At 40.9% G+C, this 22,135-nt stretch overlaps 3 protein-coding genes across 6 annotated transcripts; 2 read left to right on the top strand and 1 right to left on the bottom strand.

Moving 5' to 3' along the window:
* Nucleotides 1-3,572: 3,572 nt before the first annotated feature.
* On the bottom strand, nt 3,573-4,668 carry LOC101156891 (transcription initiation factor TFIID subunit 13). The gene is made up of 2 exons (XM_011476816.4): nt 4,515-4,668; nt 3,573-4,439 (listed from the first exon to the last, which is right to left on the bottom strand). The coding sequence occupies exon 2, from the start codon at nt 4,406-4,408 to the stop codon at nt 4,034-4,036; it is 375 nt and encodes a 124-aa protein (XP_011475118.1). The 5' UTR covers nt 4,409-4,439; nt 4,515-4,668; the 3' UTR covers nt 3,573-4,033.
* A 1,326-nt stretch (nt 4,669-5,994) lies between these two features.
* On the top strand, nt 5,995-14,703 carry LOC101157129 (solute carrier family 35 member H1). 4 transcript variants are annotated; one of them, XM_020704467.3, is made up of 11 exons: nt 6,020-6,201; nt 6,952-7,001; nt 7,121-7,152; nt 7,238-7,388; nt 8,050-8,113; nt 8,219-8,291; nt 10,470-10,638; nt 10,735-10,818; nt 11,007-11,182; nt 12,672-12,801; nt 13,802-14,703. In XM_020704467.3, the coding sequence occupies exons 3-11, from the start codon at nt 7,147-7,149 to the stop codon at nt 13,930-13,932; spliced, it is 984 nt and encodes a 327-aa protein (XP_020560126.1). In that variant the 5' UTR covers nt 6,020-6,201; nt 6,952-7,001; nt 7,121-7,146; the 3' UTR covers nt 13,933-14,703. The 4 variants fall into 4 exon arrangements, with proteins under 4 accessions (XP_004070362.1, XP_020560127.1, XP_020560126.1 ...); XM_004070314.5 differs by having other exon boundaries at nt 5,995-6,201; nt 6,952-7,152; XM_020704466.3 differs by having other exon boundaries at nt 6,032-6,083; nt 6,952-7,152.
* Nucleotides 14,704-15,651: 948 nt separating this feature from the next.
* lrrc47 (leucine rich repeat containing 47) lies at nt 15,652-21,457 on the top strand. Its single transcript, XM_004070315.5, has 7 exons — nt 15,652-16,285; nt 18,185-18,646; nt 18,718-18,834; nt 18,916-19,031; nt 20,181-20,283; nt 20,458-20,547; nt 20,850-21,457. The coding sequence occupies exons 1-7, from the start codon at nt 15,716-15,718 to the stop codon at nt 21,069-21,071; spliced, it is 1,680 nt and encodes a 559-aa protein (XP_004070363.3). The 5' UTR covers nt 15,652-15,715; the 3' UTR covers nt 21,072-21,457.
* The last annotated feature ends 678 nt before the right edge of the window (nt 21,458-22,135 follow it).

Below are 22,135 nucleotides of genomic sequence, written 5' to 3'. Positions count from 1 at the left end.
ATTTTCAGATTTGAATATCTAAGGCTATCAAAACAGAACTTTATTCAGATAAAAATCCAGATCCAGAACTTTCATTTGGATCCATTCAGAGGTGAACCTGCTGTTGTTTGGATTATTGTTCCAGAGCAATAGCTACGTTTTCTTGGTTTCATTAATCGATGAAAGACATTCATTCCACACCATCAAACCACTACCACCATGTTTGAATGATAGTTTTACTCTGGATGCAACAGGAAACAGATCTTCCAGAAAGTTCCTTTTTGTCTCAGTCTTCAAAATACTTTTCCAAACTTCCTGGGAATGATCCACATGTTCCTGTGAAATGTGAAATCAGTTTTTTTGGTCTGGATTCTTGCTGACTGTTGAATTATGAACTCTGAATTAAACATTTCTTTCCATGCTCTGCTTCACACAGCCCATTGAATTGAGATCTTGTTGTATTCTTGTGTTGTTGTTTTTTTGGGTAGTTTCCAACATTTCTGTTTGATGTTTTTTCCATGATGGCTTTCCTTGTGCTTCTGTGTCGTCCCAAAGATGCTGAAATATCTTTGTGACCCTTTAAGACTGACACTGCTTTCCATCTTAAGGTTTTTGTTTTAAAAGTTTAATTTTGTCAGAATGTGTTGTGATTTATTCATTTATCACCTCTCCGTAACCTCATCTTTATCTGTTTGATTTCGTACAAAGTACAAAAAACCCCCAGAACATTTCAGTCTTGCTAAAGCAAACTTTGCTTGTATTATAACAGCACACTGTATGGAAACCAGGGTAAAAAAACTGAAATAAGAAGCCAAATCCCCAGAACCAGACAGCGCTTTCGTGCTCTGAAGACCTCTGCTTCATTCTGTCAGAGAAAGAACTGAGGAGGAGCGTGACGAAGGAAAACAAAGAGAAGAAGCTCGGTGCTGATAAAGCATTTTATGTAGGTCATCATGCAAAAAAAGAAAAAAGACTGGCATTCTCTCATCGACTGAATGAGTGCAGAAATGGGTTTGATGATCGCTTTATTTTTTGCAGATCATGTCAAACTGTGTTTTCTGATGTAAACCATGCAAAAATTTGGAAAAATAAATGTACAGGGATACAGAGGAATACAATTTGAAAAAGTGACTTGTGCTTTGTTAAAAGTGTGATACAGAAACAGGAGAGCAAAGGTTTTCCGGCACAGTCAGAGGGATCAGACTTTCTGTTGGACTTATTGTGATTTGCTGGTCTGTTATGTCAAAATCTTGTCTTTTATTTTTTAACAGAACATGTTCAAAAAACAAGATTTTATTTCCTCCCTGCCTCTTTTATGCAGAAAAAGACTCTGAAAAAATAAAGACATTTTCCTTTCTTTTCAAAAGGTTGAGTTAGGGAAGGATTCTTGGATGACAGTCTTGGATCTTCAGGGATGACCTGAAAAATGTTCTAAATAAAACCAAGACTAAAATGGAGAATGGAAGCACATTTGGGGATCAGTATTGTGCTACTGAATGCTCCAAAATCTCATTTAAGCTGCATTCATTTCATTCTTAGTCATCCTTCCATGGGAGCCAACAGGGAGCTGAAAGCGCCGGGCCCTCCAGTATACCACCAAGCAGTGCAGAACATGAAAGGAAAATGACGACAGGATAATTTGGGGGATGATGTGACCCAGTTCTGTGCAAGGCCTTACGGTTCTGCAGGAGGGAAGAGGGATCAAACCAGTGACAGAGGATTGTGAGGCCACACACCATCAGAGCAGGATTTTGCTCTCTGTGACCTACTTCTGCAGTGTGTGGGGTTTGTTGCAGAGTCGTGACTCTGTCTGCCCCCCCAGTTCCTCCTGAGCTGAGTAAGCTGTGGGACCGCCGCGCATGCCGCCCTGCTGTCAGCTCAGGGTGGCTGCATCTGCCTTCTGTCAGGGCGCCACTGCCGTTAGTTTGGTTAACGTCCCATATTGATTTCAAGCCGGTTTCCTGCCTTCAATCTTCATTTCTGCTGCATTAGCCGTAATAAAGAAAAAAAAGGGGTGAGAGCCGAACAAAGGGAAGGAGAAGAAATGATGGATGGTGAAAGTATTCTCCAGAGAAATGGAGACACACCTCCAGTTCTGATGGGGAGGAGGGTGTCTGGGGGTTCAACGAGGGGTGAATCCCCACAGGACATGGAGCACAAAGTGTGTGGTGGGTGGAGAAGGGGGGAACTGGGAGGGTCTGGAGGTAACTGCGCCGTCACGGTCCTCATCTGATTTCCATACATGAATGAGCGGCGTGTGCCCTACTGTGTCTGGGTTTGAACCAGCAGCTGTCGTCCTGCCAGGCAGATGCAGCGACTCTGTCAAACGTCACAGACTGAGAAGTTTAAAAAGTCTGTGATGCTCTGCTTGTTTGGGCTTCTGTTTCAGGAGAAAGCAGCTGAAAAAGCTGCAGGCTCAAGTCCAGAAGAATTTGACATACAATAAGCTCCAAGGAAATCATTTAGTCATAAGGGGATTCCAGGGCCTGAATTTGAAAAAGCATCATCCCACACTGTTGCTACCTGAGATACTTGTTTATAATTGATATTTAAATGCTATGTGTTCCGGATGTGATTGTTAGGTATGGTCTTAGTTAGAAAATACAGTCAGAGAAATACAAAAATGTATTTTTCTTCAACTTTAAACCATTTTTAAGAAGAGCTCACAGTAAAGCTTTGTTTTTTTTCATGTATTTCTGATTTAAATGTCTTTTTTACGTTAACTATCATCCACATAAACCATGTCATACCAGAAAACAATGGCTGAAGTTAAAGTTAGTAAAAACAAATAGCATAAATAAATAATGGAGGGTTTATAAAAGCTTTAAAACGCTGGAAAAAGTTTTGATAGTGCTGCAATCGGAAAGGTTGGCTTTGAAAAAAAAACGTTTGATTCATCCAGCATCTGCAGGGATTTTAAAGGGTTTGCTGCCCTCTAGTGGGACTTGTTTGTACTACTGTACAGACATTTCTGAATGAACTGTATATTAGAGAGAGTAAACAGAAGACTGATGCAACAGTCAATCCTGCAGAAGATAAAGCCTGAATCAGTTTACCTAAATCTTGTCTGTAATTAAGTCTCTCTATTTGTGTAAAATGTGGCTCCACTTTTAGAACATTCTGTGTCAATTGTGGGTTTTAAACTGAAAAGTGTTTATGAAACCCCATTCCAATCATCTTTTGTAAAAGCATTCCTAGTAGTCTTTTAATTATGGTTAAAGGTATGTAGTTTTTAGGCTAATCAAAAAACCTGTATCGTTAGTGTAGCCTGCATCACATAGTTTCTGCAGAGTGGTAGGAGTTCATTCCACCGTTGGTGGAAGTGAGCCTGCCCTCAGCTCCCATTATCTCCTTGATTACACAATCCCTAGTTTACAGCCCCTCATACCCCAGCTTAACATTACTGAAACAACAAAAATGGCAAGCAATAATGGAGCAATCGAGCTCTACAGTTTTGGTCCAGAAGAGGAAAACAAAGACGTATGTGGAGCAGAGCAGTAGTAGCTTCCATATCAGAACTATTAGCTTTTTCAAACAGCATTTTTTCACCTGTTCTTGATTCACAAGGATTTAAATTATGAAATACTCATAAATGCAATTTTAAGCTCATTTCCCTTTATACAAGTCTTCTATTCTAAAAAAATAAAAATAAGCAAAAATACAGGAAACAGGAAGTCTTTCTTATTGGAGGATTATAAGTCCAGATGCCATGACCTAAATTTAAGCAGTCACCTCAATAAATGAGATAAATTGATTATTTGGCTGGAAGTTGTTAATTAGTTAAAAAGGAAAAAAGAAAAACATTTTAGTGTCAGTTCTTCTATTTTTGACTTTAATTCTGAAATTTCTCATCTAGATAAAGTTTTAATTTATTATAAAGACCAAGGCAAATGTAAGTTATAATGTAAGAACTTAAAATTACATTAGTAGATTTGTATGATACGATTCATTAAGTTTAAAAAAATAATAATAAACTGTCACACACGAAAAACGGTGTTTCCATTTTTGCTGAAGAGAAAAGGGTCAGTCAGAGTTCAGTTCTCCTCTGCGGTCCTCAGGATCCATAGTTGGCCTCATCGAAGGCTTTGCGGGCTCTCTTCAGCTCCTCGTTCATGGTCAGCAGGTCTTTGACTCGGGCGAACTTCCGGGGGTCTTTGCGGATCAGGAAAACGATGTCCTCCACCTGGACGCGGCCCTGCCGCCCAAAAGACATGGCTTTGTGGGTCATCTCCGTGATGAACTCGATCACCAGGTCCTCCAGGATGTCCACGGACTCCGTGTAGGGGTTCTGGTCGTCCCCGAAGCCGTACATCATGCAGCGGAGCTCTTTGGAGAAAAGCCGCTTCCTCCGCCCGTGACCCACATCCACGCCGCCGTAGCCGTCCTCCAGCTCCTCCTCAAAGCCGGCCTCATCCTCCTCGTCCGCCATTCCACCCGAGAAGACGCGTTCACGAGAAAATCTGCATTCAAAATAATTTGGTGAGCCAAAGAAGACAAAATTCTACCGGAAACAGCACGTTGGCGCAACAACAAACCTCCCCTCTTCACTTCTTCGGTGGTTTAGAGCTGATCACAAACACACATGGAAATATGGAAAGAAAAACTACACTGCCGCCTGCTGGACAGAGGGAGTACATCATATATAAAAGAACTTCCAGAAACGACAACATAAATTTGAAAAAAGTGGCATTCCAAAAATGTATTATATTATAAAGAAAGTAAAAAATATTGCTCAAGCTCCCTGATCTGCCCCGTCCTGTGTAAACAAGCCCAGGTGGTGGAGAAGAGAATATGGCACATTGCTGCATTTCCCGCACGTATTTTCAGTGCATTCAAGGCTGGATTTTTATTGCTGGCCGCACGTATTTAAAATTAAAGTAACAAATGGGTTCCCCGCATTTATTTTCTCGCTCTCTTTCCGTCCGACCGAGTGTAAAGGCTTGCTGTCCCGCACTAGGGTAAAAAAAAAAAAAAAAAAAACAGGAATGAAAACAAGTGACCTTTTTCTATTGCGTCGATGAAAATAAGTATTTACCTTGACCAGTAATCCTAAAATTAACCCTTCCTCTGGGTTTGAGCGGCCCAGAAAAAAAATCAGCGCTGGCTACATTTCAATTAAGTGCGTGTGAATAGTCTCTATAAAATTGAGGTTGTGTACTTGAAGTTTACTTTTTACATACTGTCAGTAAAATGTTACAATTTATTCTGAAGATGTATTAAGTAAGTATACTAGACTGCACCGACAAACATGGTCTATAGTAGACTCACTATACTCATATTTATACCTAAGCATACTTAATAAAACTTTAAGGGACCAGAGAGGTAACTTCTGCAGAGCAGTAACTTTAAAGAAATGAACTGTACATTTACTGAAAATTCCAATAATAACACTCATGCAGTAGCACACTTTCAGGCTTTTTGTTATTTTGTACTATTTTTTTTATTGTTCTCTGCATATATATATTAAAAGTACTTTAAGTGCCAAAACCGGTTTCGTTTCCCATCTTATTTGTTAAAATACCAGAGCCAGTCGAACTGTTTAACATAAAATACTTAAATTTCAATCTGTATTTGCTCATCTCAAACAGAAACATTACAACACGTCTTTTATATTTGTAAAAACACGCAATATATTCCCTCTTTTTGTTTAGCTGATGTTCACTTATTCGTGGACAATTTGGATTTAGAAGTTTCTGATGTATGTATATATATACATACATCTCCTTTGTTGAACTTCTTTTTAAATTACTTTTTTGTAAAACTTATTTTAAGTCTCTTTAACAAACAAAAAACAACAATTTGTTGAAATATTGCCAATTTTTTTTATTTTAAGTTATCTCTTGCATTGCATCTCTCAATTTTTGACTTTTTCTCCTTCAGCCATTGTTGTTATTCCATATTCCTGATTACCGGTAAATGTTTATTCCAGCATGACTAAACAAATAAAGTTTTATTTAAAAAAAAATGAAAAAATAGCTGCATTTACACACCCTAACCTCCTGGTGGCAGTAGAACAGATACAATGTTTCTGTTCTACCAAAGTTCTACCAAAGAAGAAGACAGCTGAATCCTCAGTATCGGCAATGTAGGCGACACAGCTGACTGTAAAAAAAAAAAAACCTTGAAAGATCTTCATTTTGTAGCCTTTGTTCGTTAGTTTTTCCTGTTTTTTCTTATTTGGGTGCTTTATTTAAAGAACACTGATGTCACACAGATTTCCGAGTGAGTTCCTTTTTTTCACGTGTAATAAAATAGGTTTTACTGGATTCTGAGTTAGCTTTTACGTCAAAAATAGACACTATATGACAGTCTGTATTGGCTTTAGGAGTGTCAGTCGAAAAACAGTTAATCTCTTTCAAAGCCAGACGAACTGTTAAAAAGGTTTATAAGAGCAGCTGCTAAACCGCTGTGTTGAAAACTTAAAAACGCGCCGATAGATCTTTAACTTAATCAACTTCGGAGCAGCTTCTGCTTGAAAAGTTTATGTTTAGTGTCAACATTTCGCAACGTGGTTCCTCTTTTGTCTGGTTTTGCTAGAGATTGGCGAGGAAATCAGTAACCCTCGTCAACATTGAGCTTCTATTTCCTCAATCTGAGATTTAAATCTTATTTCAAGAAATGCATGTTTAAAAAAGTCTTAACTGAACAGTAGTTCTTTAAATTGTAAATAAACAGTTTAACCTGTTTTGGCCCCAAAAAAACGTATCCCTGACTTTAATTAGCTGGAAAAGCTGACATTTTAAAGGAAACAAAGACTGTTCGGATGAAAAAGGTGTATTTTCTTTCTTAAACAAAGGATGGTTTAGTTTTTCTGTCCCTGATGAATCCAGACATTCCTCGTGGCTTCATAGTTCTGCTTCAGTTCTTATTTTCTTCCTCGTCCCAAAGCAGAACTTGGATTAGTTTACAGTTTACCGTAATCCTAACATCAAATCTGTTTGTTGTTGTTGTTTTTTTTTTTATACTCCCCAGCGTGGCATTATGGGATGTAGCAGAGGATGCAGAGCTGTGACCTCTGGACTGTAAGTTTTTGTCCTGGGCAGCTGAGCCAGGTTGTCCTGAATGGCGTGCCCGCTTCAGTTTGTCTGCCGGACGACCCGCACCGTTGGGCTGGTCCTCTTTTACTATGTCTTCTCTATAGGCATCACCTTCTACAACAAATGGCTGATGAAGGTGAGATGGAGCGCAGCAGCATGTCAGACGCCGTGGATGATAACCAACAGAAGTTTCATCTGCTCCTTTGCTTCTTCTCACTCAGGGTTTCCATTTTCCGATCTTCATGACGCTGGTCCATTTAGCCGTCATCTTCGGCCTGTCGGCTCTGACGCGGTCCATCTTGCAGCTGTGGACTGGGAAACCCCGCGTTGTTCTGAAATGGGCGGTTTACTTCAGAAAAGTGGCTCCCACAGGTGAGAAACTCTGCTACAGAGGATGAAGAGGATCAATAAAAGCCCCTTATCATGTCAATAAAGCACGACCAAAGTCCAGACTAGGGATAATACATTGACCTCAATGAATACTTGAAAATACACGTTGCAAGCAGATTGTACATCATTTTTACAGGAAAAACACCATCTCTGTTGAAGATAAACAAAAAAAGGAAGATAATCTGCTGATAACCATTTCAGTCTGTTTGGTTTTCGGTTCCTAAATGCTCATCAGCGACTGTTAGTGTCCAGAATCCACTCCGTCGTGAATGGCAATATCCAGTCGCAGCTTGATATCATTTCTTCTTAAACAAGGTCCAGGTCACAGCCAGATCTCCTCCTCACCCCTCTGAACAGACATTTGTTATCCAGGATGGATTCCTGCAGGAAATGCACGTCCATTAGAGTGCTGTCTACTCTCAGCACAAAACTGCCCTCGTTAGACCTTTTTTTCCTGACTGACTGCTGGATTCAGGATGCAGATGAAATCCTTTTCTGGGCTTTACATGTATGGAAGCAAACTGCTGTCATGGCACAGACCTGCTGCAGTTTGAGCCTTTCAACCAGCAAGCGCACTTGTTGATTTTTGCTCAGCATGTTTCTGTTTTCCAAAAGTCCTCTTTTGAGTTGTTTTCATCTGCAGCCATGGCAACAGCGCTGGATATCGGACTTTCCAACTGGAGCTTCCTCTTCATCACCATCAGCTTGTAAGTTGGCAGCTTTGAAAAAAGGATCCGTTCCGGCAGGGACGGTTTATCGGAACGGAGTTCACCGTCCGTCACGTTCCTGAGCTTCTTCTCTGTCCTTCAAAGATACACCATGACCAAGTCTTCTGCGGTGCTCTTCATCCTCTTCTTCTCCCTCATCTTTAAACTTGAGGAGCCGGTGAGTGACCCTAACAAACTAACAGCAGGAAATAAGATGTTTAATCAAATTAAAAGTGTGAAGTTTTTTGTAGCTTTGATTATTCTGCAGTCATTTAACAAACGGTTTCTGTATTTTTGTGAAAGAACTTTACTCATGGATGACAGGTTAAATCTAAATTTATAGAATCAAATACAGAAACAATTACAATGAACAGTAAAGCCTGTGATCAGACCTAAATCCTCCTTTTGAATTGTCTGGTGATGACATTGGAAATGTCCAAGAGCCTTTCCACTTCAGGGGTTGACATAGCCCAGAAATTTGCACTGGCCCACAGGGCCAGTAGTTTTTGAAAGTTACTGGCCCGACACCGCGCACAGCGAGACCCGCCGCTCCGCAGGTGCTTGCAACTTTAGGGGGGGTCCGGGGGCATGCCCCCCCGGAAAATTTTAATATGGTGCAATTTGGTGCATTCTGGTGACATCTAGCACTTATTTATACACTTTTCAATGACTGAAAATAGAGCATATCAAACTTAAATCTGCTCTAGTCTGTTTCAGATGTTTTGAAGAGAGCGCTGCAGTGTAGTAGTTAACACTAGTTAAGAAGTTTTCATGCTGCTTCTAATCACTGCTATTTCACATTTGTTCCTAATCAATAGTTAAGAAGTTTTATTGACTTTTTTGCCCTGACTGCCTTAAGATTCTGCTTTTTGTTACTGTTGCAAAGTTACATTTACTTTTTAGTTACTTTAGTTAACTAATTAAATAAAATAATTGAAAAATTAAATACAATTAAATTACTGAGATCATTCAGCTAACTAGAAATACTTACTGCTTACAGTGTTGTAAAGAAAAACAAAATTAAGTAGTTTGACCTTATACTCCATTTGAGTCTGAGATTCAGGTATTTTGAGTTGCCTTTGATTCTTTGACATTCAGCTTAAAGCTTAGTGCATACAGTTTCATCTTCAATGCATTCATTAAATATCTTGCTGTCCATACTACTAATTAATAACTACTAACATATTCCTATCTATTCCTGCCATGTCTTCCACATCTCTGACATGCTTCAGTCTCTCTTCAGTGACGGTGTTGGATTTATGATCATCGCGGTGAAAAACCACCAGGGGGCGCGCTGATATGTGTGTCAGTTTAAATATATCTGCCTAAAATGTAATAATAACCCACTGGCTTGTTCCTTCGTTGTTGCTGTTTAACATTGTTTAGTATTGAATTGTTACATTCAATAAAGTTTGAAAAAAAATTGAGTGAGCGCGTGCCGCGTGGTGCTCGGCAGTGACAGCCGCGCGCAGGCGGGAGAGGAGGAGAAGAATGATAAAAGGTTTCCCATAGAAACCCTTGAAGTCTGAACACAGGACTAGCAGAAAAAGTGAATTATAGAGACGAGGTAAATCTACACGTTTTCGCAAAATATACTTCATTGTAAAAGGTGAAAAATGTATTAATTGTTAGATATTTTAGTGGCCCAAGCGGACAAGTAAAAAGTAAAGTCTTGTGGTCCGTACTGCTCGAAAAACAGGACCGGGCCAGCGGACAAATGGCTATGTCGAGCCCTGCACTTCCTGTGTGATGCAGCTTTCTGAAGTCTAATTCCATTCAGTCACATTGCTCAGTTTTTACGCCAATAAATACATCAAAGTCTTTTGTTCATCAGTAAAACTCATGTTTCTTTTAAAATAAACCTTCAGGACACACACATATGAAAGCTCAGACCCGCTCAGTGGACCTGTGGTAGAGTGTCTGGCCTGAGGCTAGACGGTCGTGAGGTCAAACCAATGTGACAAATCCTGGGACTTTATCTTTAAAGACTCACTCTGATGAAAACAGTGTTTTTTATTTTTTCTACATGGTCTTGTGGCATTTTATGGACGAGAAAAGTTGGCTAAAAATTCCATTTCTGAGCTTTTCTTTATTTAAAACATTGTGAATCAGGAGCAGACCCAAAAAAGTTTTTTTTGTGACATAGAAAATACTCTGGACGGGTCACAAGCTCCTTTCTCAGAGCTCTAAGCAACAGCGAGGATGAGGCAGGCCGGATGTCTCCAGAAAATGACAGTTTTTTTATTTTATTTTGGCTAAAAACGGCACAATCATAAGAAACAAAACAAAAAAACACTTTAACAATACATCAGCTCCCATCAATCACACTGTTTGATCCTTGGCTTTGTTCATCCAGAACCCCTTCCTGATCCTGGTGGTCCTGCTCATCTCCACCGGGCTCTTTATGTTTACGTTCCACTCAACCCAGTTCAACATGGAGGGCTTCGTCATGGTGCTGCTGGCAGCCTTCATCGGAGGAATCCGCTGGACCCTCACACAGCTCCTCATGCAGAAAGCTGAGCTGGGTCAGTCTGGTGGCTCTATAAAAACAGTTGCTTTTAACCTGAAACGGGAGGAGTTATCCCTCATGACGGCTCTTCTTCTTTCTTTGTCTCTTTCAGGCCTTCAGAACCCAATCGATGCCATGTACCACTTACAGCCTCTGATGTTTCTGGGTCTTTTCCCTCTCTTTCTGTACAATGAAGGTGAGTCCAGCTTCCAAACGTCTTCACTGAGGCGCTCCAGCTGTGAGTGAGGAGGAGCGAGTTTGTAAGCACAGCGGTTCTGCTCCGTTCTGGGCTCACAAGCTCTGCTCCCAGCATTTATGGTATTCAGGTGACGTGAACGGGGGAACGGACAGATCTGAGCGCTCTTCATGGTGTTCTCTCTGCAGCTCTGAACCTCAGCATGTCGGAGAAGCTGTTCCGGGTGACTGAGCTCCGTCCTCTCCTGTATTCCCTCTTCACGCTGACCGTCGGTGGCCTGCTGGCCTTTGGTCTGGGATTCTCAGAGTTCCTGCTGGTCTCCAAAACCTCCAGCCTCACTTTGTCCATATCAGGAATCTTTAAGGTATTTCTGAAATGATCGTGTAAGTTCTGCTTGTTTTGGGGTTTTTTGTGTTAACAGTGGTCTCTCTTTTTGGCCATTTATTTTGGATTCCCTACTTTCCTGGTAATTCTGGTTTTCTTTAGCTCCTTTCCAGGGGTCTCCTTTAGAAAACTGGGTGTAGATTTGAGTGAAAAGCAGGGGGTGAGCAATTCAGGGCCACAAAGGCTGGTGTGTCTGCGTATTTTCCAGGTATCATTGCAATTCTCACGACTGATTTCTTAGATCAGGTGTGCCCAATCTATAAGAACAGGGATTTGCTGGAGAACAAGCAGGAGTGCAGCGCTCTGTTCCCACTCCTGCAGTATAGATATAAAGCATGGCTTCCACCTAAATGTGCAGCTGAAAGAAAATCACTCACAATTTACTCACTCTAGAAACACCAGAGTGTGCTTCCTTTCCCTGCCTGCATTTATCTGCAGAAGGAAGTCTTTGTTAGGGAGCCTCAGCTCTGACATTTCACAATAAAAGCATTTGACATCACAAGTTCTAAAGGAACAGTTTCAGAAGTTTAAACAGGAGTGAGTCTCTAAAATCCGGACAAACAACTGGATCTCTGCATGTTGTGCGCTAAAGTGTGCGTTATGCTGTAAAGTACCGGTAGGTGGTTCTCTGGGCCCAAATCAGAGTCGCCTTAAAGTGATGGAAAAGCCAGATTCAATATTTGAAAAGAAAAAAAAATGTAAACAGCTTTTGGACTCAAAAACGCACAATGTAAACTTGAAGAAATTGTTTGAGAAGAAAAAAGGAAATTTGAAACTTCAAAAACTAAAAAAACTATAAACCTAAATCAAGGAAGGCTATGTGACGGCAGCAATGAGGGCATGTCTGTACTTTGACCAATTCCCCAAATCTGGGCGTCCGAATGTGTGTCTTTGCGCAGTTACGCCTTTTTCCTTTTTTGAAATTAACCTCCACTTTGTTTCATTTAACTGAGAGAAAATGTCAGTCAGCAAAACCTACCGTAAGTAATGAAGTATCAGGGGTTTCTGTAGTCCAGTAATTGTAATTAATCTCCGAAATTTGATCTGTAGTTCGTTACGTTCCTGCTTTACTGTCAAAAGTAATTAAATTACAGTAATTCATTACTTTGTAATCCGTTTCCCCCAAAACTGTGAACAGTAGTGATGATTTGGTTGATTTGGTTTTTCAATATTTCCTTCAGGTTTACAATGTGTCCCTTTCGAGTTTACAACTGTTTTCAAATGTCCCGTTTTGTGTTTTTAATCTAATCAGAAATTTTCGGTCCCTTTAAACTGACTCTGATTTGACCCAAATACCTATGAATGTAAAAGATCTGGAAAGTCCCACCCTTCACCACCCTTCACAGCCCCACCCTTCACTTCAAGGTAAACTGCTTTCTGGACTGTAGGACTGTAGTTACTGTTTGTATGTCAGGCTTCAGATTTACCCGACATTCAGCTTGTTTGTTTGTTCTGCTGTCCACGTGCAGGAGGTGTGCACGCTGCTTTTGGCTGCATCCCTGATGGGAGACGAACTGAGCATGCTCAACTGGCTGGGATTCGCTGTGTGTCTTTGCGGCATCTCATTACATGTGGGACTAAAAACGTATTACTCCAAAAGTAAGAGCTGCTTTTTTTAATGTTTTTTTTAAATTAAAAATCAATCCTTCAGCACCTCTCAAAAAGCAGACGAATGACAGAATGTGTGGAGGGAAGCTTTTTTTTATACACAAACATGGCAAATGAACTCTTTACAAGTCTTTAAGGTCTAAGCTGCAGAAGTTTTGATATACAAAGATTTAAAACAAGAAATAAATCATAGGAAAAGTAAGAGAGAATCAATCTAAATAGACTGAAGTCAGATCCATCTTAGGGCATTTTTACTTTCAATTTTAACAAAAAAATAAAATAAAACAAGATCATGTATAAAGTACATATTTATAATTATCATATTATTGTATAGGAATAGTACCTTTTTGTCTTGAACAAAAACACTCAACTTTATGTACTTAAAAGTAAATAATGTCATTTCATTTTTTTAACCAATAAAACACGGAAAGCTCAATAATTCTCCGACAGAGTTACAAAAATACCAAAAAGTTGTCTTAATTTCATTTTTGCTTAATGTGGAAAATATGGCCTTCAACAAATATTTTGGTGATCTGCAGTGCCCCCTAGTGGACAGATGAAACAAGTGCAGTACAGAAAAATTGTGTTGTATTATTTTCTATGACCAAAATGGCTTTAATAAAAAATAAGAGTTAAAAATGTTTTATGTACTTGTGCTTTTTATATTCTTTACATTTGTACTTAATGAATGTAATTTAAATATTTTTTATTTCCACGTTTCTCTGTTCATTCGTCTCTGCATGGGCTGTCATTTTCCTCTATATTCATACTGTATTACTTTCGAATCAGTCCATCTGGTCACAACCCACATCCTCTGGGATTCTATCCTTTGACTTCATCGAACGATTTTATATCTTTTTTTTAAATAAATAAAATGTAACAGATCAAAGTATTTTTCCATTTTTTTCTTTTCTTGCTATTTTATTTAAAGAAATCGTTTTGCTTCTGTTACTGTGTGTGTTTGAAGTAATGTAAGCGTTGTTTTCCGCAGATAAACTGCCGTCTCTGCAGCAGCACAACAGGAGCTCCAAGCTGGCGCTGCCGCTGTTACGGCAGGAAAGCGATCAAGACTCCACCACCGACGAAGACGAGGGTAAAGAGCAGGAAATGGTGCTAAACTGACGTCCCAACACGGAATCCTTCAGTTTTTACCTGCAGGTCTGAACACCAGAACATTCCGTCAGATGACGTCAGGAAACTGTTTCCTTCATCGACCTGCCTCTCAGGGACCCCCCCTTCTCAACACAGCATCCACTGTGGTTTACAAAGGGGGGGCCTTTTGGTACGAATGACGCGTGTTTGACAGTTAGAATATCTAAAACTCTTTGATTTAGTTTAATCTGAAAACTGTCCCAGGATGGGGAAAGACCCAGCTCTAAGACATTAGAGAAAAAGTTATACATGAAATACATTTGGATTCGTTTTTTTAGTTTTGCAGCCGGATTTGCAATCCTTTTTTAGGTTTGATAATTATTGATATTTAAATTTGTAAAACAGAGTGGTTGATCTGCAACACCATCAGTAAATCTGGAAATATGACAAACTTTGGTAAAGGACTTCCTGAATCAACGGGACTCAGTTTGAAGACTTATCTCCAAACTTACATGTTAACAGACGATCTGGTGATGTGTGAAATGTTTGTTAGCTTTGTGTCAGAGTAAAGCAGAAACATTCCTTTACTGCGTGTAACTGAAAGACCTTAAACATTTTCATTTAAAGACCTTCAAGTGCCTTATTTGCTGCTATCAAAACCATTTCTAAATACTGTTCAGAGGACATGAAAGGTTTTCTAAAGTTAATCACTAAGCTGGTATAATTTAATATTCAATCGTGATTTCGTTTTTTTTTTTTTTTTTTTAAGGAGTATGAGAAATAAAGAGATGAAAAGCTGAAGTGTCCTGACTTCTTTCTCCACACAAACTCTAATTTAAAAGCAGATTAAATCCATTAAGGTGTTACATTCTTCCCTAGATGCTAGACTTTCCTGAGGACTATTCTGACATTGTAAAAGTGAACCATCCCAAAAGGTAAAATTGCTTCTTTTGGAGAAAAAAAATAAACAGTTGAAATAAATAATCTGAGCAGTCGTTCAGTCAGAGAATGTGGAACTAAGATGTTGTTGATCCTGAAAACCTCTGCAGGTTCATGTGGGAGGAGAGAATGCATCAAGGCTCAACATATCAGGTTCACAGACTGAGTTACTATGGCAACTGATTGAATAAATACTGATGAATTTAAAATGAGAGATTGAGATAAAAATCCCATGTTTTTGACAGAATTTTTTTTTCTTTTTAACCGGACAGCCATGGTGCCTAAAAGCCAGACACAGGTCGAATTGGGTAATTGAAACAGGAATTTACAAACCCTTAAAAACACAAAATTATATTATTTTGTAAAGTTTTTTTTTGTATTGGCATCAAAATAACCTGCTAACTACATCAATTATGGTGTCCTTACCCAACCTGATATTAATGCTGTTCCTAACAACAATAAAAGTTTGTTAGTATTAAAAGTATTTCAGTAAGAGTCGGCTGAAGGGGCTGCGTGTGGATTTATGCTTGAAATCCCCAGAAACTCCTGCAGTGCCTTTGAAACAACAGTACCGATATGCGCCACATGAGGGCGCACTGCTCAAAATTCCTTTAACTTGTCCACTTCAATATAAAAGCGGGGCCTTTTATTTATAATAAAACTAAAAGAAAGTAAAGAAAAAATAAATATTACATTTGGAAAAAATATATATTTCAGCGTTTTACTGCATTAGTACATGTAAATGTGATGCCTCTTCTTCACAGACGTGTGTCGTCAAGCACTGTTGTGTTATTTTGAAATAACCGGAAATGAACCGGAAGCCGTCCTGTTGGTCTGCCGCGCGTGCTTCATCCGTTCTAGCTTGAGCAGCAGGATGGATGACACAGACGTTTGGCCAGAAATAGAAAAAGCAGCGACAGAGAAGAGGCGTGAACTGGTTCTTCACGGCCCCGCCATAGACGAGAGGGTCTCCTCCAACCAGGGACTCGACGCCTCCATCTACTCCTTAAAGCTGCTCAATTACCTGGAGGTTAGCCAGTGTCCGAGCTTGACGGAGATCCACGCGGACATCCAACTCCTGACGAACCTCCAGAGCCTCATCCTGTGCAGAAACAAGCTCGCCTCCATCCCGCACGTCATCGGCCGCCTCAAGGCTCTGAAGGTCCTGGACGTTTCGGTCAACAACCTCACGGCGGTACCGGAGGAGATCACCCAGCTGCCGGAGCTGAGGACTCTGAACGCCAGCTGCAACAGCCTGGAGCTTCTGCCGGATGGACTCAGCCGATGCTCTAAACTCTCCACCATCAACGTCTCCAAGAACCGCCTCACAGCCTTCCCCCCGGACCTCTTCTCCAGGGACCTGGAACTGCTCAGCTCCTTGGTGGCTTCTGATAACTGCATCCAGGAGCTCAGTGGAGACATTCATCAGCTCGCTGCTCTGAAGGTCTGCTCAGCTTCTGCTCAGCTTCTCACCTGACATCTTCTCCGTGTTCTCCAGACGGCTGGCGTCTTCTCCAGACATCTGGCGTCTTCTCCAGACACCTGACGTCTTTGTCAGACACCTCAAGTCTTCTCCAGACATCTGGGGTCTTATCCAGACATCTGGAGTGTTCTCCAGACATCTGACGTCTTTTGCAGACACCTGACGTCTTCGTCAGACACCTCAAGTCTTCTTCAGACACCTGACGTCTTATCCAGACATCTGGCGTCTTCTCCAGACATCTGGCGTCTTCTCCAGACATCTGGAGTGTTCTCCAGACATCTGACGTCTTTTGCAGACACCTGACATCTTCGTCAGACACCTGACGTCTTCGTCAGACACCTCAAGTCTTCTTCAGACATCTGGCGTCTTCTCCAGACATCTGGGGTCTTCTCCAGACACCTCAAGTCTTCTCCAGACATCTGGCGTCTTCCCCAGACACCTGACATCTTCGTCAGACACCTCAAGTCTTCTCCAGACACCTAGCGTCTTCTCCAGACATCTGGCGTCTTCTCCAGATATCTGGCGTCTTCCCCAGACACCTGACATCTTCGTCAGACACCTCAAGTCTTCTCCAGACACCTAGCGTCTTCTCCAGACATCTAGAGTCTTCTCCAGACATCTGGCCTCTTCTTCAGACACCTGACGTCTTATCCAGACATCTGGAGTCTTCTCCAGACATCTGGCGTCTTCTCCAGACATCTGGCCTCTTCTCCAGACATCTGGCGTCTTCGTCATACACCTCAAGTCTTCTACAGACACCTGACGTCTTCTCCAGACACCTGACGTCTTCTCCAGACACCTCAAGTCTTCTCCAGACATCTGGGGTCTTCTCCAGACACCTGACGTCTTATCCAGACATCTGGCCTCTTCTCCAGACATCTGGCGTCTTCGTCATACACCTCAAGTCTTCTCCAGACACCTGACGTCTTCTCCAGACACCTGACGTCTTCTCCAGACACCTCAAGTCTTCTCCAGACACCTGACGTCTTCTCCAGACACCTGACGTCTTCTCCAGACACCTGACGTCTTCTCCAGACACCTCATGTCTTCTCCAGACATCTGGCGTTTTCTCCAGACACCTGACCTTTTCGTCAGACACCTCATGTCTTCTCCAGACACCTGGGGTCTTATCCAGACATCTGGCGTCTTCTCCAGACATCTGGCCTCTTCTCCAGACACCTGACGTCTTATCCACACATCTGGAGTCTTCTCCAGATGTCTGACGTCTTTTGCAGACACCTGACATCTTCGTCATATACCTCAAGTCTTCTCCAGACACTTGACCTTTATGTCAGACACCTCATGTCTTTTCCAGACACCTGACGTCTTCTCCAGACATCTCATAGCTTCTCCAGACAACCCATATCTTTTGGGGTTGTTTATTTGTGGCTATAAATACCATCATTGAATGGATTATTGATCTTTCTTTCTTTTTTAGCGTTGGTTGGTCATACGTCTCAGATCTAGTGCCCAATGGTTTGTTCAGAACATTTATTCTGCAGGGGTCAAAGAACTGTTTTGAGGTGATCAAAGCTAATATTTTTGTAGGCACTTTTTATTTGAAGAACTTCTGAAAAAATGCCTCAGAGGCCACATCATTGGGTGGGGGTTGCTCTGCGCCAACAACTTAGTGGCTGGTTTCTAATGTGCTGCCGTCCTGCAGAAACTATATCCTAGAAATCCACTGGTTTTATGATTTTGGCAAAAAAAAAATCAATAAAACAGCATAAATCATAATGAAAAGATCACTGCAAACATTTAAAAAAAAATCAAAAGATGATCGGAGTGGTTTTTAAATATCAAACTAAGAACCCCTTTTTATCGTCACAATCCGCTGAGCTGCTTTTGTTCTCTCTGAAGGTTCTGGACCTCGCCAACAACAAGCTAAATGAGATCCCCTGGAATCTGAGCGACTGCCCCAAATTAAAGGAAATCAACTTCAGAGGCAACAAGCTGAGTGACAAACGTCTGGAGAAGATGGTCAACGGCTGCCAAACCAAGTCCATCCTGGAGTACCTGAGAGGGAAGGGGAGAGAACGACAGGCTGAGGAGGGAGGTGACGCAGACGGAGGACGCCGGGCCGACAAGAAGAAAAAACAGCAGCAGAGGAAGATGAAGGAGAAGGTGGAAGAGGACCCGGAGGAGGTGGAGGAAGTGAGGAAGATGGTGGTGAGGGTCCTGCATGTCTCAGACGCCCCCACAGCTCTCACAGTCCAAGTGAGCGCTGAGGTGAAAGATGTTCGGCCGTACCTGGTGTGCTGTTTGGTTAGAGGCATGAACCTGAAGCCTGGGAATTCCCTGAAACGCTTTCTGGTGGCTCAGGTAAAAAAAAAAAACCTCCCACAAGTGTCTGAAATCAAAGGCTTGAGTGAAAAGGTAACCTGTGCTTCCAGATGAAACTCCACGATGACTTGTGCGGCAAAAGAACCATTGCAACCATCGCTACTCATGACGCGGAGCTTCTCAAAGGGCCGCTCGTGTACGCCGTCAAGACCCCCACCCAGCTGAAGGTACGCTGCTGCACGGAGACTGGATGGCAGCGTGTGCCGCCGCCCCTCACCTGCAGTTGTGTGTTTGTTGCTCCTGAGCAGGTTGTGCCGCTGGGTCGGAAGGAGATGACAGCAGTGGAGCTGATCAGACTGCTTCAGTTAGAGGCGGACGAGCTGAGGAAGCAGAAGAAACGGCAGAACGTCACAGGCCTTCACAAGTCAGTACCTCCTGGATATGACCCAGGAAGGATTCTCTCCAAACTGGATTTTTTTGTATAAAAGATGTGGAAAAAATGTTCTGTCACATCAGTGTGTCTGTGGCTTTTTGCTGCGTTTGTCTGAACACACAAAGAAACCCAGAAATTTGCTGTTTCAAACAAAACGTAGGAGGCAGCATTTCTGCCTTTTTTCTATTGAATCAGTGAAATAGGATAGAATTTGTTGTTACGGTCTCAGGGTCCAAATGTCAACACCAGAACAAACAGAAGACAAAGAAAATATCAGTGAATCACAGTTTTCCCACTTGCTAAAACACCAAGTGTCGTTCTCTCAACCAGTGAATCAATTGCTTTAATGACCCACTCTGATGAAAATCATGTTTCTGGTGTTTTTAACATGTTCTCGTAACATTTTACTTATGATAGATGCATATATATAAAGAAAATTAAGCTTAAAAGTGCATTTCTGAGTTTGTCTTTATCCAAATCGTTGTAAACTAGGAGCAGATGAAAAAATGCAGTTTTTCACGTACATCTTTGTTTTCCTCCGGAAATCGCTGCTGTTGTTGTTAGGTTTGGGATGGGGGGGGGCTGTAAGCTAGCAGGAGAGTATGCTAACAAAGGGATGATGAGAATCTCAGGGGAGGCTGTGCCAACAGTCCCACCCACAACTCAGTGGCGAGTTTCTGATGAACTCCTGCCGCTCTGCAGATACTATGTCCTACAAAAAATGCCACAGTTTGTTTTTATTTTGCGTAAAAGCGGCACAATCATAATTAAGAGACCACTGGGGACTGTTTTACAATAGATCAGAAGATGATTGGGAATTAAAGGGCATGCAAAAGCGTCCATACCAGTACCTCCAAAAAGGACTGGTAATGAAGATTACTGTGGCTGAAATGGATGAGATTTATAATGATTTTATTTATTGAATCCCCAAGAGTTTTATAAAACCACAGAAAAAATGTCTAAAAGAGTGTCAGGTGCAACACCAGTGAACATCAGTGGCGCTGCTCCACCAAGGGTTTATCTTTTAAAGAAAACCCTGAGGACCTCGTGCAGCCTCTGCATTGCTAGATAACCTATAATAAAGGAAACCTTATATTTTATTTTTTTTTGTCTTTGTAAGTTCATTTGTTTTCTTGACAGATACCTGCAGCTTCTGCAGGGAAAACCTCAGTATCCCTGCCTGGTTGATGCAGAGGGAGATGTGATCTCCTTCCCACCCATCACCAACAGTGAGAAGACCAAGGTGTGATCATTAGAAAGCGCTGCTTTTATTCTGGTGGATGTTTTGTCCACACTGATATTGTAAGAAATTAAAGTGCCAATCTTCTTTTTTTTTACGTTGTTTCTTTTAAATTCTATATTGTTGTCTTATTTAGGATGAAGATAAAATATCAACACATATTCGTTTTCTTTACAGATCAAGAAGACGACTAAGGAGCTGTTCTTAGAAGTAACGAGTGCAACCAGCCTGCAGACCTGCAAGGATATTATGGATGCTCTTATTGTGGTAAGACACTATTTTTATGTTGCATACATGCTAGGGGAGTTTCATTTGTTATTTGCATGTTAATAGCATCTTTTATTACTAAAGTTTTTTGAGAAAATATTAACAACATTATAAAATATAAAAGTTTAATTTGCCTGATTATTATGTTTAAAAAAAAGATAATTTAGAAGAGGCTTGCTGTGTATTTTATTTTGTAAATATAAACAAACCTGCTGCATTTTGATGCACCCAGTTTATCATTTTTACTAAAGATGCTGCATTTTCCTTTCACCTTCCTTAATGTACAACGTCTGTCTGCCCAGAAAATGGCAGAGTTGAACAAGTTCACCGCAGAGCACCAGGAGGAGGTGGGGTCAGACGGGGAAGTCGACGCTGCACCAAATCCCTCCCCCAGTTCAGAAACCTCCAGTCAGCTGGTGGTCCAGCAGCTCCGCACTGTTGACCAGGACGGGAACCTCAAGGTGACCTATCCATCCAAGACCGACCTCTCTGACCACATCAGCAACTTGACTGTCATCTGGTAGTTCTAAAGTTGTTGTTTTTTGTTCTGGAATAATTTCAAATGTAATTACATCGAAGAGCCACAATAAAAGCAAATAAATAAATGGGGATAAAGTTGTGAAATTCTGAGAGAAAAATCAGAAAATTATGAGATCCGTCCAAATTCTACAAGAAGAAAGTCATGAAATTATAAGAAAGTCAACATTTTACAAAAATAAAGTTGTAAATTTGTTATATAAAAATTTTACATTGATAAAGTTATGCTTTTTCAAAAGTAAAGTTGTAATTTCATGAATATAAAGTTGTACATTTACGGAAACAAAGCAGATTCATTGAGATTGTTGAGCTGTGTGACATGCATCCGATTTTCTTGGAATTGTGTGCAACAGAAAATAAACAATGATGGCTACTCTTTGTGGAAATGTTTTAAAAGATACAGAGGGACCAAAAAGTATTTAGTCAACCACCAATTGTGTTCTCCAACTTAAAAAGATGAGAGGAAGAATTTTCATCATACGGACACCTCAACTATGAGAGACAAAATAAAAAAATCCAGAAAACCTCATTGTTTGATTTTTTTTTTTTAAAGATTATTTTGCCTAGCCTGTCTCCAGATCTCAATCTTTGGAGGGAGTTGAAAGTCTGTGTTGCCCCCCAAAAGATAACTGCTCTAGAGGAGATCTGCATGGAGTAATGGGCCAAAAATACCAGCAACAGTTTGTAAAGACCTTCTGAAGACTTAGAGAAAACGTTTGACTGCTGTCATTGCCAACAAAGTGTACACAGTGCTCACCCGCTTATTCGCGGTTTCACCGATCAGTCGTAGGCCTCCTCCAGTTTATCAAGAACCCATCTCCATATTCGCATATTTGCAAGTGTCTCTGGTCCCGAACCCCCCCAAATATGACAAGCAAGAGTTGTATGTTAAACAGACATGTCAAACGAAAAACTAAATGATGTATTCATATATTTTTTATTTTGCTTTAATGCATACGTTTCTGATTGACAGTTATCTTACCCCATAGAATTCTTTTATATATTAACTTGTTGAAACTGATAGCATAGTTTTAGCAGACTTGAATTTTGT

The sequence above is a fragment of the Oryzias latipes genome, chromosome 7, assembly GCF_053564925.1.
Source record: "Oryzias latipes strain Hd-rR chromosome 7, Olatipes_Hd-rR_3.1".
NCBI classification, from domain to species: domain Eukaryota; kingdom Metazoa; phylum Chordata; class Actinopteri; order Beloniformes; family Adrianichthyidae; genus Oryzias; species Oryzias latipes.
This window is presented reverse-complemented; position numbering and strand designations above follow the sequence as displayed.

What these genes read in the sequence shown, in the direction of transcription:
- LOC101156891 (XM_011476816.4), bottom strand. Translation starts at nt 4,408, where the DNA reads ATGGCGGACGAGGAGGATGAGGCCGGCTTTGAGGAGGAGCTGGAGGAC.
- LOC101157129 (XM_004070314.5), top strand. Translation starts at nt 7,042, where the DNA reads ATGGCGTGCCCGCTTCAGTTTGTCTGCCGGACGACCCGCACCGTTGGG. An exon ending in CATGCAGAAAGCTGAGCTGG is followed by an intron (nt 10,639 to 10,734) that starts GTCAGTCTGGTG and finishes TGTCTCTTTCAG; the next exon opens with GCCTTCAGAACCCAATCGAT. An exon ending in TCTCTTTCTGTACAATGAAG is followed by an intron (nt 10,819 to 11,006) that starts GTGAGTCCAGCT and finishes TTCTCTCTGCAG; the next exon opens with CTCTGAACCTCAGCATGTCG.
- lrrc47 (XM_004070315.5), top strand. Translation starts at nt 15,716, where the DNA reads ATGGATGACACAGACGTTTGGCCAGAAATAGAAAAAGCAGCGACAGAG. An exon ending in AGACCCCCACCCAGCTGAAG is followed by an intron (nt 18,835 to 18,915) that starts GTACGCTGCTGC and finishes GCTCCTGAGCAG; the next exon opens with GTTGTGCCGCTGGGTCGGAA. An exon ending in AACGTCACAGGCCTTCACAA is followed by an intron (nt 19,032 to 20,180) that starts GTCAGTACCTCC and finishes TTTTCTTGACAG; the next exon opens with ATACCTGCAGCTTCTGCAGG.